Source organism: Stegodyphus dumicola, chromosome 9 (assembly GCF_044657685.1).
Source record: "Stegodyphus dumicola isolate Sdum_Otavi_A_Nest chromosome 9, ASM4465768v1".
NCBI classification, from domain to species: domain Eukaryota; kingdom Metazoa; phylum Arthropoda; class Arachnida; order Araneae; family Eresidae; genus Stegodyphus; species Stegodyphus dumicola.
The window spans coordinates 100,228,322-100,244,425 of NC_140776.1; the positions used below are offsets into that span (position 1 = coordinate 100,228,322).

Here is a 16,104-nt window from a genome sequence, read left to right on the forward strand (position 1 = left end):
ACTGAGTGAGATTACCTGAATGTGAAAGGTGCATTGTAGCTACGAGTTTTAACCTTCATTTTTAATATCTCCGCAAATGTTAAATATATATATTTTAAATACGGCATACTGTTTTTTGGGAAGAAGTCTGTTGCTTCTGAATACATCTCCTAAACACCAAGACAAGCATTACTACATTGAAAAAAAGACATAATGAGATTATAGAAAGCAGCACCAAAGAAAGAACAAATTTCTATAGCAAAATTAAGAAATGTCCTTTTTATCAAGGTAATGAAACTATGACTGGATAATTAAAAGAAACAGCTAACAGACAGAACATTTAAAATAATATTCATGTTATAATTATTTTGTCGCATTAAAATTATTTGAAAACAATGCCAAGAGTATTACTATTATTTACTAAGATAATTTCTATCAACAGTTTCTTAGCCAAGCAATTAAGACTGATAATTCGGCCTGGGTTTGAACCAAGGTGAACAGGAAGGCTGCATAGTTCATTTTCACGGTTTTCCATATTTGTAATGCAACTATGAGCCAGTTTCTCTTAGAAAGTCTTCCACACAGGTATATCTCTCTCCTTAGACAGACAGCCACTGTGTGCTCTGCCATTTTCAAACAGCTAACCCCACCAATTTTACTTACAGATTAAGGTTTTTAGCGAATATACACATACCTGGTAAAAGGCATACACTGAATATAAAATTATCAGAGGAAATAATCTAGGAAGAAGTTTTTTTTTTTTTTTTTTTTTACAGAAGTGAAAAACTATATTCTAAATAAGAAATATATATATATTTTTTTTAATTTTAAGATTTTACATTAATGATTACATACAATCAATTAACATGAATAAAAGATTACATACAATCAATTAACATGAATAAAACCAAGTATTTGTATATCTATTTATAGCTCAACATTTTTGCAAAATTAAACTAAACTCAGCGACACAAAAAGCTCTTAAAGAGCCATAGCAAGCAGTGCCCTGATATCTGCTCTCTAGACCGTGGGCCTCGGGGTGCCTGTGCATATTGCCCGGACAAGTGGTCTGCTTGTTGCAGGACCCCCAGTGTTTAGTCCCCCAAGCAAACTTACTCATTTTATCAACCCTCTCAAGGGATGAAGGGGATATTGAACCCGTGGTGCCACTGCACGATGCGCTAGCCAGTGCGCCACCGGGCCAAAATATTTATACAAAACATTGTTTTTTATCTCTTAATTAAGTCCTTGTTTTGCACCTTGAGCAACACCTCCCGGTGATGAAATGCCTCAATGACCAATGGGTTAGACTGTTTCTGATAAATGCTTGAAGAGGAAGTGTCCAGCCATTTGAGGAGATTTAGTCAAATATGCTTCGTTTAACAAGAAAATATTCCATAATGAAAACATTACAGTAGTTTGAAAATTATCAGCAGCATTAAATATGAATATTTAAAGCAATTCAGATTATTAATACATTGATTATGTTATACATATCCTAAAAATGGGCACTTATAAACTTAGGAAGTCAATAAACGAGAAATTTCAGTTGTTACAGCAGTTACAATTAAAATCAAATAAATAATGATTTGAGTATTGAATAATTCTTCAACCATTAATTTTAACATATACAAGTTCATAAATTTAAATATTTTTATTATCAAATATTTAATATAAATTTAGGCCTTTATTAAGCTTTATTATTAGTAACCGACCGTACATATTTAATTTCATTAACCAATATAAAAATTTATTTAAATAAATTTTTACCCTGATTAACAGTACCCATATTACTCTGAACTGTATAAATTAGTAAATGAAGCTCCTCTTGTAATATATTTTAACATATTTTTTAAATACACAATATACTTTTAAAAATTAGATAAAATAATTTATAACTTACAACTTTCCAAAAGCTCATATTTCCAGATACATCTGCAGCAGTGACAATAATTCTGTCTGGTAAAGGGTTTAGTGCCATTGCAGTTATCCTAGAAGGAACAACTTTAGCGACTTCATCTATTTTCATGAATGGAAAACGAGAAACATATCTACAAGATTAAAAAAAACAAAAAGAATTATATTACCTACAAGTTTTTGGATGAATCATTTATGTTTTTCCTTTCAATAAAGCATTAACATATTGCTTTGAAACATATTAAACAAATTCCCACATTAAATAATAATACAAGTTATAATTAAATACAGATACACAAATTTTTTGAATGCACAATAGCATTTAATTATACAGCGATACAAGAACAATTTAATTTAAATGCTTCATTTTTTTGCCCATCATTTCAATTTTAAATAGCAGGAAAATATATAAACACAACAGAAATAGATAAACAAACTCTTCCCCCCCCAAAAAAAAAGACAATATAGCCAATAAAAATCAAAATATTTTATTGAACTGAGAAATGAAAGCAAACTTAAACAAATGCAATGTTTTGAAAACCTCTGTGACCTAATTTATAGATCTAATGATATTGATAGTCTTCCATGAAAAACAAGTCCTATCAAGCATTTCATATAATTACCTCTGATAAATTTTGTTATTTTAGAAAGCCTTCACAAAGTACAGACTGTATTTTTATTTCATTTTTTATGATTTTACAATATTGTTGGTTTTAGGTTTAGAATATATTATTAAAATTATGTATTTTTTTAAAAAAAGGATACAAACACAGTTTTAAAATTCAGGATTATTGCTTTTTTCTTTAACAGTTTAGCATCATTAAATAATATTATAACCAAATAGGTAACATTCTACTCAAATAACTAAATTCCTCTTAGTACTTTTTATTTAAAATACTATTTAATTTGGATATTACTAATAGTAGATAGCTTTATAATTATGTTTAATACACAGACATATTAGTTACTATTTACATATTTCTACATTAATCAATGCAACAAATTTTCATACATATATAAATATATATATATAACAAGCAGAAAATATTAAAATATTAAGACCATTCTTTTAGCACTCTTCTAACCCACTAATTCCAAATGTCGAAGATTCTGTTTTTTTTTTTCCCCCTCTTTTTTTGAAATAACATACCAATTGTTTTACATATTTTGATTCTACGACTCAAATTATGCCAGGCTGCCAAGTTTTGTAAAATTCGCACGAGTAGTTTTTAAAATATTAGCTCTCAAAATTTTAGGTCCTCAATGTTAATTGAATGTGGTATATACTTATTAATATCTCTCTTTTATTAAACTTTTTTTATTCGTCCTTTCACATCTCAAAATTTAGGTTCATTCCAAATAAAATTTAGCTATTTTTATGATTCATTTTTAAAATTTCTATTTTTAAAAAAAATTTATAAATTTTTTGAAAAATATTTTGAATTATAACCGATAGAATTTTTACCATCATCTTAAAGTAGGTGTATTGCTAAGCATACCTGCAAAAAATGAGAGTTTTTATTCAAAATTTTCTAAGATATACACGAATTTACATATTTTCACATTTTGAAATTTGGCATCTTTTTTTGAGCGATAAGAACGCCAAATCTGGTTTATGGATTTTTGTTACAGTGAATTGCCACAGCTATTTTTAACCTTAAATTTCAAATAAATTTTTACTACAAATTAATTATATGAAATTTTTCCCCTCAGTGATGTGAAATAAATATTTATTTATACTATATGAATAGCTATTTTTTTAAATTATTGATGATATTAATTAAATTTGTTGTTGAGAATCGAGCATTTAATTAATATATTAATTAAATTTGTTGTTGAGAATCGAGCATTTAATTAATATCATGTGAAGTTTTCAGTGGCATCACTGTTTTAAACTGTTTTATGCATCTGGTATCACTATTATTTTTGTCATTCTAAAAGCTGTCATGTAAACAATAAGATGTACGTAAACTTCTCCTTACTTTTTTTGTTAATAAAGTCCAAAATTCAATTAGCCATCACTCTGTTTGTTAATTTTATAACAGGTTATGGGCTTTAGCGATGTTTAACTGCGCAAATAAATTAACAATGGCTATGTTGACATATTTGAATCACGGATTTTTTCACTTTCATTTTCGATTTCAACACTTCCACCTGAACAGTGTGTAGGTAGATGCTACAGTGTACCGATAACCTTTTATTTTTGCTGCATATTTCCTGGTTAATGACGACGTAATATTGAAGCTAAAAATTTTGTTCAGTGTTCCAAATTGGAAGGTTTATCCAACTGGACTGATTGGAAATTTGAAATAAACTCTTTATTTGCACTCAATGATTGTGCAGGCATCTTCAATAATTCCCTTATCAAGCCAAAAGCTCCGGCAGAAAGCGCAAATGAAAAAACGATACATGAGTACAACGAAGCTGCAAAGGCGAATGCAAAAGCTGCTGTTATCATTCGCACAAATGTATCACTGAATGTGTTAAATTTGATCTGTATGCATGGTAATTCTGCACTAGCGATATGGAATGAGTTATTAAGTAATTTTGAGAAGGTGTCAAGTGTGAAATTGGACACACTTCTGCAACAGTTTTCACTTTTCAGATTGAGAAAGTATAATGCAATTACTCGCATGTTTATGTACACTGTGGGTGGATCTTCAACGCGAGTAAGAGTTGAGCGGCGAAGGAACGTTGCCGCAGAACTTGCTAGAACCGTGAATCTTATCTATTCTTCCTGATGACGAATATATAGAGTTCAAATCACAGTGGGACTCAATGCCAAAGACGGAAAAGTCACCTGAAAAACTGATCGAACAGATCAACATGCGGCTTCAAAGAAGAAATCAAGAGCTTAGAAACGAAAGTACAATGACATTTGTGGCAAATGCTAATTATAGTGCAAAACATAGTGGAAAGAAATGGAAGAAGGGTGGTAAAAACCTTAGATGGTCAACCAATCCCACTCCTTGACAACAAATAATGCCAAAATGACGAACAGACTTACTAAGACCAGTGATAGGGTAAAAGGTTTCAATGGCATCTGTTTTCGTTGTAATAAACCCGGGCACATTGGTAAATTTTGCCCAGTTTTTCTTGACAAGCCAACCCGACGAACAGCAAAACAGAAACCTTCTTTGCAAATACTCAGTGCAGTGCGTATGCTTGTCAAGAAGATGATTGCGGCTGAAATATGTGGCTTAAAGACTATGGAGCTACAGCACACATTAGAAATTCAGCCGACTATTTCAAGATGTACCGTCACTTTGACAAACAAGCAGAAATCACAGTCGGTAACAAACAGACAATACCAGCATATGGCTGTGGGGACATTGACATGTGTGCGATGGTTGGAAATGTACGAAAATCTATTGAGCTGGTACTGTACGCACCAGAAATTGGCAAAAATTTGTTATCAGCCTCAAAGGCAATGAAGCAAGGAATCTCAAACTTTGGTGATTCAGACGATATGATTTGTCGTTTCTTTCGCAAGGAGACCCCAGATAATATACTTTTAGAAGCCCCATGTTCATCAAATGGACTCTTTGAACTACATGCAAAACCAGTCAAACCACAAGGGGGTTCTGCTGCTGCAGCCTACTTGGTTGAAAACGAAATGACGACTCCTTTTCCTGAGACGGCAATGAAGACAACGACAAAAAAATGAAGACGACTTGGGCATCAAGGAATATAGTATGTGAAACAGTACTTGCACCAAAATGGTATAGATTTTATCAATGATGGACTGTTTTGTGAGCCATGTGAGTACGGTAAACAAAGTCGACGAACATTTAAATCAAAACGATTAAAAACACAAAAGTCTGGTGTGATAATACTTGTAGACTTATTCAAATTGCCAGCCTTATCAAGAGGTGGAAAGAAGTACATGTTAGTGATTAAGGACAATTACTCTAAGTTTCAACATGTAGAATTTCTGAGACATAAAGAGACGAGGCTGTGGATAAAATCAAACAGTTTCTTGTTCGAACCAACAAAGATGGTATAAATGTAAAAGAACTGGTCACAGATGGTGGTTGTCAGTTTGACAATGATAAATTGGTGAAGCTGACTGATGACGCAGGCATCAAGCTGCGAATCACTATGCCATATATACCAAAACAAAACGGATTAGTTGAAAGAGAGAATTGTACAATAATGAATGCAGTTTGCACTATGATCAAGGATTCAGGTGTACCACAGTTCTTATGGGCAGAAGCAGCATCTACAGCTGTGTACGTTCTCAATCGAACCGGACAAAGTAAAACTACGGGAAAATCTCCATTTGAGGAATGGTTTGGACGCAAGCCGGCAATTAACAAAATTCGAGTTTCGAGTTTTTGGATCAGCTGCATTTGTACATGTAACAAATGTCAACAGCGGTAAATTAGATGACAAGGCTATAAAGGGCTATTTGGTTGGTTATTGTGATGACGATGGGTATCGCATTTTCATACCATCAAGGACTGATACGATAAAAAGTGCCAATGTAGTGTTCAATGAACATCAAATTGGCCCTACTTCCCAACCTTCAAAATTAGCATCTAACGCCGGTCTACCAAGCGGTATGAAGTTTATTTTGGAAGATGCACACGATGATGCAGACACACAGGGGGCTGGTGATCTGCGCACTGATGAAGATGAACTAACACAGATGACTGCGCATATATTGCAAGACCGTTTAGCTATCCAACAGCCTGTCAGATTTAATGACTACGACATGTATAACAGCATTCTGAAGTTGGAAGAGCCTAAAATATATGACGAAGCAACGAAGTCTCCTAACTATGCCGACTGGAAATGAGCCATGGACGAAGAAATGGCTTCGCATGCCAAACATGGAACGTGGCAACTTCTTGAGCCACATAACAGACGTAAAATCCTCGACAATCGCTGGGTTTACAGAGTGAATACAAATCCCGATGCCTCAATCGAGAAATTCAAGGCCTGTTTAGTAGCAAAAGGATCAGCAGACAGTGAATATCGACTACGAAGACACATTTAGACCAGTGTGTCTCTATGACACTATTCGAGCTCTAATTGCAGCGGCAGCCAAAGAGAATCTCAACTTATATCAAACTGACCTGGAGACGACATTTCTTTACGATGACCTAACTGAGGAGATCTACATGTATCAACCTGAAGGCTATAATGACGGAAGTAAGCCTATACGCAAGATGCTTCGACTTGAAACAAGCTGGACGATGCCAAGTTTACTGGTGTGCTGAAGAAACATGGCATGATACAAAGTAAATCCGGCAACTGCCTGTTCATACGAAATGATTATGGACATAAGATGCTGATGGCGATTTATGTTGATGATGGCATTGACGCTGTTCAGGACAAAGCATTCTTCACATTTATGGATGAGCTCAAGCAACATTTTAACATTCGAGTAACGACATTAAATTGTTTCTTTGGTCTACAAGTTAAGCGTTTGAAAGACGGCTCACTCTTTCTACACCAAGAAGCATTTACAAGAAAGATATTAGAGCGATATGGAGATGCTAAGACATCACATATCCCAGTAAAGAAGTCGAGTCTCAAGGTCGACTATGGTCAACCGAATGACGATCAAGATCAAGGATCATTATCAAGATCAAGGAGGCGAAGCCTCTCAGCAGTGAAATTCCATACCGATCAGTAGTTTGCTGTACTTGGCGATGGAGACCCGACCGGATATTGCTTATGCAGAGAGTTTGATATCTCGAAAGCAGAACAATCCTACAGAGATTGATTGGGAAATCGTAGAGACAACATTAAGGAACCTTCGCAATACCATAGGACATGGCATTGTGTACAGTAATGAAGATGATAGAAGTTTGATGTTGTTTAGTGATGCAAATAACAACAGCTGTGCAGAAACACGCAGGTCTCGAACAGGTCTTATTTCTTTCTATGATGGAGGTGCAATTACGTGGCGAAGCAAGCTACAGGAGGCCGCATCCAATTCGACGACAGAGGCAGAGTTCATGGCAGCAGCTGATACTACGAAAGACCTGATATGAAGAGCTTATTCAATGAGATAGCTAATAATGTCTCATTGCCTATCCTACAAATTGATAATCAGAGTACTATCAAGTACATCAAAAATCCAATGTTCCACGCACACACAAAGCACATTTATCAAAGGTACAAGTTTGTGCAAGATGAGTTCTCGAAGGGACGTTTTCAATTAGGCTAAGTCAGAAGTAATGAACAATGAGCAGATATTCTGACGAAGGCGCTTCTAGCGCCTCTTTCATTTCCAGAAGTTGATTGGTGTAAAATCAGTCAATAAGTAAACATTAATCTATATGAACAATGAATATTTTTCATGCTCGAAGGAGGCTGTTGAGAATCGAGCATTTAATTAATATTATGTGTAGTTTCAGTGGTATCATTGTTTTAATATGTTTTATGCATCTGACATCACTATTATTTTCGTCATTCTAAAAGTTGTCATGTAAACAATAAGATGTACATAAGTTCTCTTTACTTTTTTGTTAATAAAGTCCAAAATTCAATTAGCCATCACTCTGTTTGTTAATTTTATAACATTTGTAACTTTTTTTTAAATTTCTTCCTTTTTTAAAAAAAAAATATTTGTAACAGTAAATTTTTACCTTCGCTGTGTTATCGTCTGCTACTTTACTTTATTTAAACTGAATTGTCTAAAAATGAGAAAGTTTGTTTGATGTTCATTTTCACAATGTTTTTAAGCAAACGAGACATTGACAGAAAATATATATAAATATAAATTTTTACATAAATCCTCTTAGAAAGAATGTTTTAAGTATTAGTTTTCTCTAGTGTTGTAGATTATATAAAAAACATGTTCTTAAATATAGAAATTATTAGACTTAAAAACTCTAAATAATATGATTTAGACTGTTTGCAACCAATATAAGAATTGGCCCACTCAGTGGTACAGAAGAAGTACTGCTGGAGTGGTTTTATTTCTTTCTCATTTAACAAAAATCTTTTAATTCAAATATTTATCCTTTGGACTTTGCTTTAAACTTTATTTATAGTTAAAATATCTAGAAAATGAAAAACTATCTTCAGCTGAAACGCATTTGATGCAACAAATATTTTTAAAAAATTTGACAAGAATGCAAAATTTATGGAAGAGTAACAATCAAAAAATCTTAATTTTCTTGTGTCAGCACTGAAAACAAATGTAGAAGTAAAGAAGGAAATTAGGGGGGAAAAGAAAAAATTTAAAGGGGAATCTACTTCAAGGAAGTTAGGTGTTCAAATGGAGAGAAAACACTTGGGTGTGCACACCAGCAAATAGCAGCAATTTAGTACTAACAGAAAAGACAAAAACCATATCATTTTTCACGTCTCCTGCTTCCAAAAATTCCCAAAGTCTCAAAAACGTATATAGATATCATCTATACATTTTCCCTCTTGATGAAACCAGTCTTTCCTTTCATATCATGCCTTCAAAATGCTTAGCCTCTAAATACTGATAAAGACTCTGACCAAATACTGGTGAAATGGATTGAATTGGATTATTAAATTATGGCAAAGCAGGGCTATTTGTCTAAACGGAAGGATGCCTTCGTGAAGAACTTTCTAAGGGAAACCAGCTAGCATGCATGTTCAAGCATACCTTTCAATATTAATGAGAAAAACCCCGAAAATACCCATGCAACCAGTTTGTTTGCCGGGATTCGAACCTGGAGCAAACTACCAGTGTTCAGCGACTTTACCGCTCGGCCATTATTTGTGTGCCTTTATTAAATCAAAGGTGATAACTTTATTTAAAACGAATGTCAGAAATACCAAGATGTTTCGAAAAGTTGGATGCTTTTTATATATACTTGCAGAATGCCTGAAGAAAAAGAGCAAGTCATTATGAAGAAAAAATAAATTTTTGTATAAAATTTAGTACCTTTTTTAATTTAAAACTTTTTAAATCTTATGTTATTTGATTTTTGTGATTTCAAAAATAAAATATATGACTAAAATATGAATAACATTTTAAGAAACTAAATGTAGGATGATAAAATTGTGTAAAGCAATGGGCACAATGATAATACTGTTTAAAGCAATGTATGAAAGTTATCCTAAGTTAAAATGTCCATTATACATCTCTCTTATTTATATATCTTTTTTGAACGGAATATTAAAAGGCATGTTGACTGTGCTTTGCTGTATTTTCCCTTTTCATATATACAATTTTGAAATGCATTGTAATCTGAGTCACAAAGAATTCTTCCGAAAAAACGAAATTCAAATAATTAAAATCAAATTCTGGAAAATTTATATTAATAAATATATTTAAAATGCTCACTTCGAATGAATAAATAGAAAATTTTAAAACAATTAATTATCTGAAGAAACAATGCAACACAAACAATTAAAACAAAAGTCTAAAAATTTTAAAATTGCCTAAAATAATAACTCACTAAAAAATATAGTATAAAAAAACTATTTGGAAAAAAAAAAAATAAATAAATAAACGATGCATCTTTTATTTAAACTATGCAGTTCGAATGAGTAAATAGAAATTTTTAAAACAGTTAATTGAAAGAAACCATGCAACTTAAAGAATTAAGATGAAATTCAAAAAAGAAAAATTACTTAAAATAATAACAATTATAATTAAAAATATAATATAAAGAACATTATTTGTAAGAAGGAATGATTTTGACTTTTTTTCCGCCCACACACGATGTAAAAAGGGAAATGAAATTAGGTTGCCATACATTAAGAAGTTCGCCAAGTGAGCTATTCTTGGCACAAACTGAAAAAAAAGACCAACATAAATTGTTGAAGTTTTCCGTAAATTTTGCACCAAATTTTACAAAATTTCATACTTAGGCATAATTTGAGTCGTAGAATCGAACTATGTAAAAAGATTATGTTATTTCAGAAAAAGTCCGATTTTGTGTCAAAATACCTATATTAGAATAGTGCTATATATAAATCTAATATACATCCCAAGTCGTGCTTTCAAGACATGAAGAACGTAACTTGAATTTCGTCAATTGACCCAGTAAAACGGGAGATAAAGTAGTGTCCTTTTTTTCTTTTTCTTTTTTTTTTCACAGTGTACATGTGTATGCTTTTATCCACATGTGCATATAATATACATATATCTGTTTGCATATACATACACAATTAGCATACATATATGTTACACATACATGTTTGTGTTGTATATGCACGCACAACTCATTTGCACATATGTATATATCATACCCATATGAATATCAGTATGATTAGGCCCCTTGTGTAGAATTCTAGAGTGCAAGCTAATCATGTGAAACACAACTGAAAGTTTTTGCCTCGAGCTAACATCACACTGTTGAGGGAAAATGAAAGGGAATTAATGAAATCCCATAGTTGTGAGGCAAAAAGGTCATTGGACAAACAGCAGGGGAAGGTTATCAGACAATGACTATCTCTTCACTCCAAGCGGTTGTGGGGAAAGAATTTCTTTCGCCGAAATTTTGGCCACAGCCGTCTTTTTTGAGACTCTGCAATTCTGGCCTATAATTCGGTTACCCCTCTTCTAAGTGTTAAACAACAGGAAAAAATTCTATTCTGAAAAATACTAGTAAACAGATTAGTTCACTAAAACCGAATAAAATCAAATTCTATATAAAATTTTAATTCAAAGAAAAGTGAAAACAAATAATAGTAGTACTGAAAACAAATTAAAATTACATAAATTGGCTTCACAATTTTTCTACCATACCTACTAAACTAAATATTTGTATTAGGATCTTCAAGTTCACAGTCTTTGGTTATCAGTTCCTAAGTCATCTTTTTTTCCAGCATTTCCTGAAGATGTTGAAGATTCAGTAGTTTTAAGCTCGAAGATAGCTTCTTTATTTTCTTATTGTCTATCTCCATTGAAAATATTTTTTGTACTAGTCTTAACAGTTCATCACTAGATGCTTTTACTTTCGCCACTCTAATGTTTTTTCTTGGTATGTTTCGATCACACGATCCATTAGCCAATCTGTTCTTTTCCTTCTATTGTACTCTACAAACACTAAATCACCTTTCTTGATGGTTCACGAAGGTACAGTTTTCGGTTGACATACTAACAGTCCAAGGTATTCATCACTATATCTTTTACGGAATTCCACACATAAATTTTGGTGGTATCGCCAGCTTTTCAATAAGTTAATTTTATCCAGACTGTCTAGATCTGGAACACCTTTGGTTCAAACATCTTGAATAAACATTAATAGAGTGAGTGCATATAAATTGGTGGAATCTTCTGAATCTTAAGTTAATGGTCTGGAGTTGATATTTGCTTTTGCATCATACACGATAGTCAATATTTTTTCATATGAGAGTAATGGTTTTCCCAGGACTCTTCTCAATAATTTCTTAATCATTGCAACAGCCCCCCCATGCTGAGGTTGGTGGATTTAACTGCCACTGAACTTTCAATGTCAATAATTTGGTTCCAGTCAACAGATCAAACTAAATTCCCTGCCCCTACAAAATTTGTGCTGTTATCACTGTATATCACTCTAGGTCATCCTCGTCGTACTATGAATCTTCAAAATCTGAGGGAAAATCCATTAGTCAATAAGCTTTCGATTAATTGTAAATAAACTGCACGATAAACTCCACAAGATCCAAAACTTTCTATTTTCCTTTAAATAAAGTGGTCCTGCTACATCAACACTCACCACCTCAAATGCATAGGCATCTCTGACTCTGTCTTCTGGGAGAGGTCAAGGCATGTATCGAGAGCTTTTGCTGAGTGTTTCTTGCACCAAGACCCTTTGTATTGTTTTTCTTCCTCTTATTATCCAAAATTTTTGAAAAATATTGTCAAAAGAATTTGAGTACCCACATGTAAAAGTTGTAAATGGTAGTCTTGCATCATTCCTTCTAGTAATTCATGTTTGCATGGAAGTACAATGAGCACTGGAAGTTTTCATTGCCATGTTTTTCTCAAAACCTTTTTTTTCTATCATACAAGTCCTTCTTCATCACTGAAAGTAAAATTACCTTCAACTGTTCTCCAATAGGGAATGCTTCTTGTTGAACAATCTTCAATAATTTCTTCTCAGAAACGTCCAGTTCTTCAGCACTCAGGCTGTTGTCAAAATTTCTTCCTCTATTTCTACAATTATTTATGAATCTCAGAATCCAAGAAATCATTCTCACAATTTTAAAGCAACTTGAAAAATAATTCAAATACCATTTTTCAGTGGTGATATTGGCCAAAGTTGAAATACTGTTCTTTTGCTTTTCTTTCATGATTTCTTCTGCGTTAGTAATCTCACAATAGATGGCCAATTTTCTTTGTTCTTCAGAAGCCATGCAGGCCCTTGCCACCCGTGATTGAACACTTTTGTAATGGTATATCTGCAAGATTCAAATTTCTTGGAAGATGATGCCATTTAGATTTCGATGATAATTTTTGTATTTCTATTTGCAACAAATGGCACCCTGTGGTCATCTATTTGGATTCAAGAAACAGCAGTGCCCAAAATCCATTCAATAGTTTCTACGAACATTGTTTAATTCGAGTGTTTGTAAAGCAAGAGCTGTAAGCCTGACTCCTGTACAGCAGGATAGCAATTCTAGACAATTTATGATCATTCTCCATAATGCACTCACTCTACTTTTAGCTAGAAGAAAGTGTACCAATATATTTTCACTCGTTTCTTTTCTTAAATAAATTGCACATCCATATGCTTATTTACTTGCATCACAAAATGTATGAAGACTAAGACTTTCATTTCCACTTACATCTAAAGCCCTTGAGATTCTAATGCAAGATAAAGAGTGACAAATCATCGATCCACGAATAGAACTCTTTTCCTAAGTATTCGAGCATATTTGCATCCCAACCATTTTTTAACAACCAGGTCTCTTGTATAAGTAGTTTAGGTGTTCTGTTAGCATTATGAGACAGAGAAATCCCATGGGATTGAAAATGTGGTGTGCAGCAGATAGTATGTTTTTCCTAGTAAGATTCACTGATTTATCAGTAGCAGTCTTCACGTCACAAAAAGGGCTGTCATCTTCCTTATCCCACAAAATTCCCAGCACAGGAATAGGTTCTATCTTCAGATTTCAAAAGAGGAGTGTGCTCCCATTCTCTCAGACTGAATGATGCAGAACCTAATATTTGTTTGATTCATCTATGAATCGATTGAGCATTTCTTCATCAGGAACAGATGTGATGCAATTGTCTACATAGAATGATTCTTTTAAATTTCAAGCTGTTTCAGGATATTTAAATAAATTCAGATCAATGTGGCGGCTTAATACTGCAGCCAATAAAAAAGTATGGCAATTCAATACAAAAACCAAACTCTAAAATCTTTCTTGTCTTTAAAATCTTTTGACCATAAAAATCATAAGAAATCTCGATCATTCTTATTCATAGACATTTGCAAAAAAGCCCTTTTCATATCTGAAACGACTCCTATTCTATGCTTGGAAAATCTTAGAATTATAGGAATAATTTGTTCCAGCAAATTTGGACACTTTTCTAGGCAATCATTAAGTGAGAAGTTTTGTCTCTACAAGAAGCATCAAATACCAGTCACAGTTTCGTGACTGAAGTTTTTTTAAACACCCCTTTTTGCAGTAAAGAGTAACACTGATTATTCATTTTGTCTTCAGAGACTTCTTGCATAACTCTATCATTTAACCAATCTGAGAAAAATTTTTGTAATTGTTCAATTTGCCCCTTTTGTATCAATCGATGTGTTGTATTTTTTTTAACCACTGTTTATAGTGATATTGAAATTTTCACTTAAATGGTCCTTTTTTTATTATCCAAGGCAACTGAACCACATATCTTCTCTCTTTAAAAGTAACAGTTTTGTTAAAATGATTCAGTGCAGCAACTTCCATTTCCTTTCTGTTATTTGTTTCAACAGGGTCTTGAATGCCCAATAAATCTAATTTCCACAAATTTTCAAGCTTCAATGCGTGAATTAATAAAGAAGTCATTATGACAGCATGAGTTATGTTTTGCCTTTTGTCACTATGATCAAACAATTTTCCAATTAAAATCCAATCCATTTTACTTTGGATTGTAACTAATGTTGAGTTCAAATTTTCAATTTTTTCCTTTACTAATTTCCAGTAATTATCAGCTCTGATGAGTAAAGATACATTATTGTTTTCTAAAGATTCGTGATCATCATCTTCTAAAGTTATTCCCCCATCTTTTAACAATTCTTTAATATTTTCATAACGATATTTCTGCTCAGCATTTGATGTTTCATCAGTTTCTAAAACCTCAATAATTAATTCTCGATTATCAAAAATGCTTTTCCTGCTTACTTTTACTTGTGCACAATTCTACTTGGCACCTAGTACATACACATAACTGATCATCAAGTGCAACAGTTTTGGCTGGAAGACTCATATTCTAACAAGTACTGAAAGAAACATATCTCCTGGAAATGAAGCTTACAGTGTTTCATGTCGATATATGTGATAACTCCATTATGAAGACCAAGTGATACAAGTCAATTGTTCAAATTCTGCTACCCAAAAAAAGCTGCAACTAGCCATGAGAAATCTTGGTAAATGTCTGAAGGAAGATTGTAACAGATTCAGCAGAGATTATGCAATTTCCATAGACAAAAAGGATGTAACTGGTGAGCTCTGAGCTTGCACTCCATGACATCCCAGATCTGCTCAAAGGAATCAATCATATTAAGGGAATTAAAAGGCCTTGACATCGACTGAATGGTACAGCCCTCAAGTCACTGATGCATGATTTTAGCCTTATGACAAGAAGCACTGTTCTGCAGAAGGAGTTCATATCTGTTGGGGAAGACAGATGTCATGGAAGGGTGTAACTGGTCAGCAATGTTCACAGAGACTACAATCATTACTTGTCCCAGCCATGTTCATGAGAACATCCCCAAAAGCATATTCATAATAACATCTTGGTTATGCCCATTGTATATGTGTCAATCAACTATTCATCTGGAAAACAAGCATCCTAATATTGTCAGTTGGCAGCAGCTTATCTGCCCTTAACTCTACCTTTAAAGTTGGAATTTTAAAAAGAAAAATTGTAGGATATCACTTAGGCCTAAAGGAATATGCAGGTATAATTTTTTAAAGATTACACAATACTGTTTTGTTATCGGGACTGGATTTTAAGAAATGTATTTGCGTATGCATGTATGTGTGTATACATACATATGCATATTACATTATGACTATCCTGTTAATAACATGTAGGACCAACTTTAGTCCTCAAAACTACCA

General features: G+C 33.0%; 1 protein-coding gene across 3 annotated transcripts in view; it reads right to left on the minus strand.

Moving 5' to 3' along the window:
* Positions 1 to 16,104, minus strand: part of LOC118204829 (WD repeat-containing protein 76-like) — a 128,152-nt gene that overhangs the window by 67,918 nt on the left and 44,130 nt on the right. For all 3 annotated transcript variants that reach the window (XM_085823810.1, XM_085823808.1, XM_085823809.1), the window contains one exon: positions 1,883 to 2,030. In XM_085823810.1, coding sequence (XP_085679936.1) covers positions 1,883 to 2,030 — 148 coding nt within the window. The remainder of the gene's footprint in view (positions 1 to 1,882; positions 2,031 to 16,104) is intronic.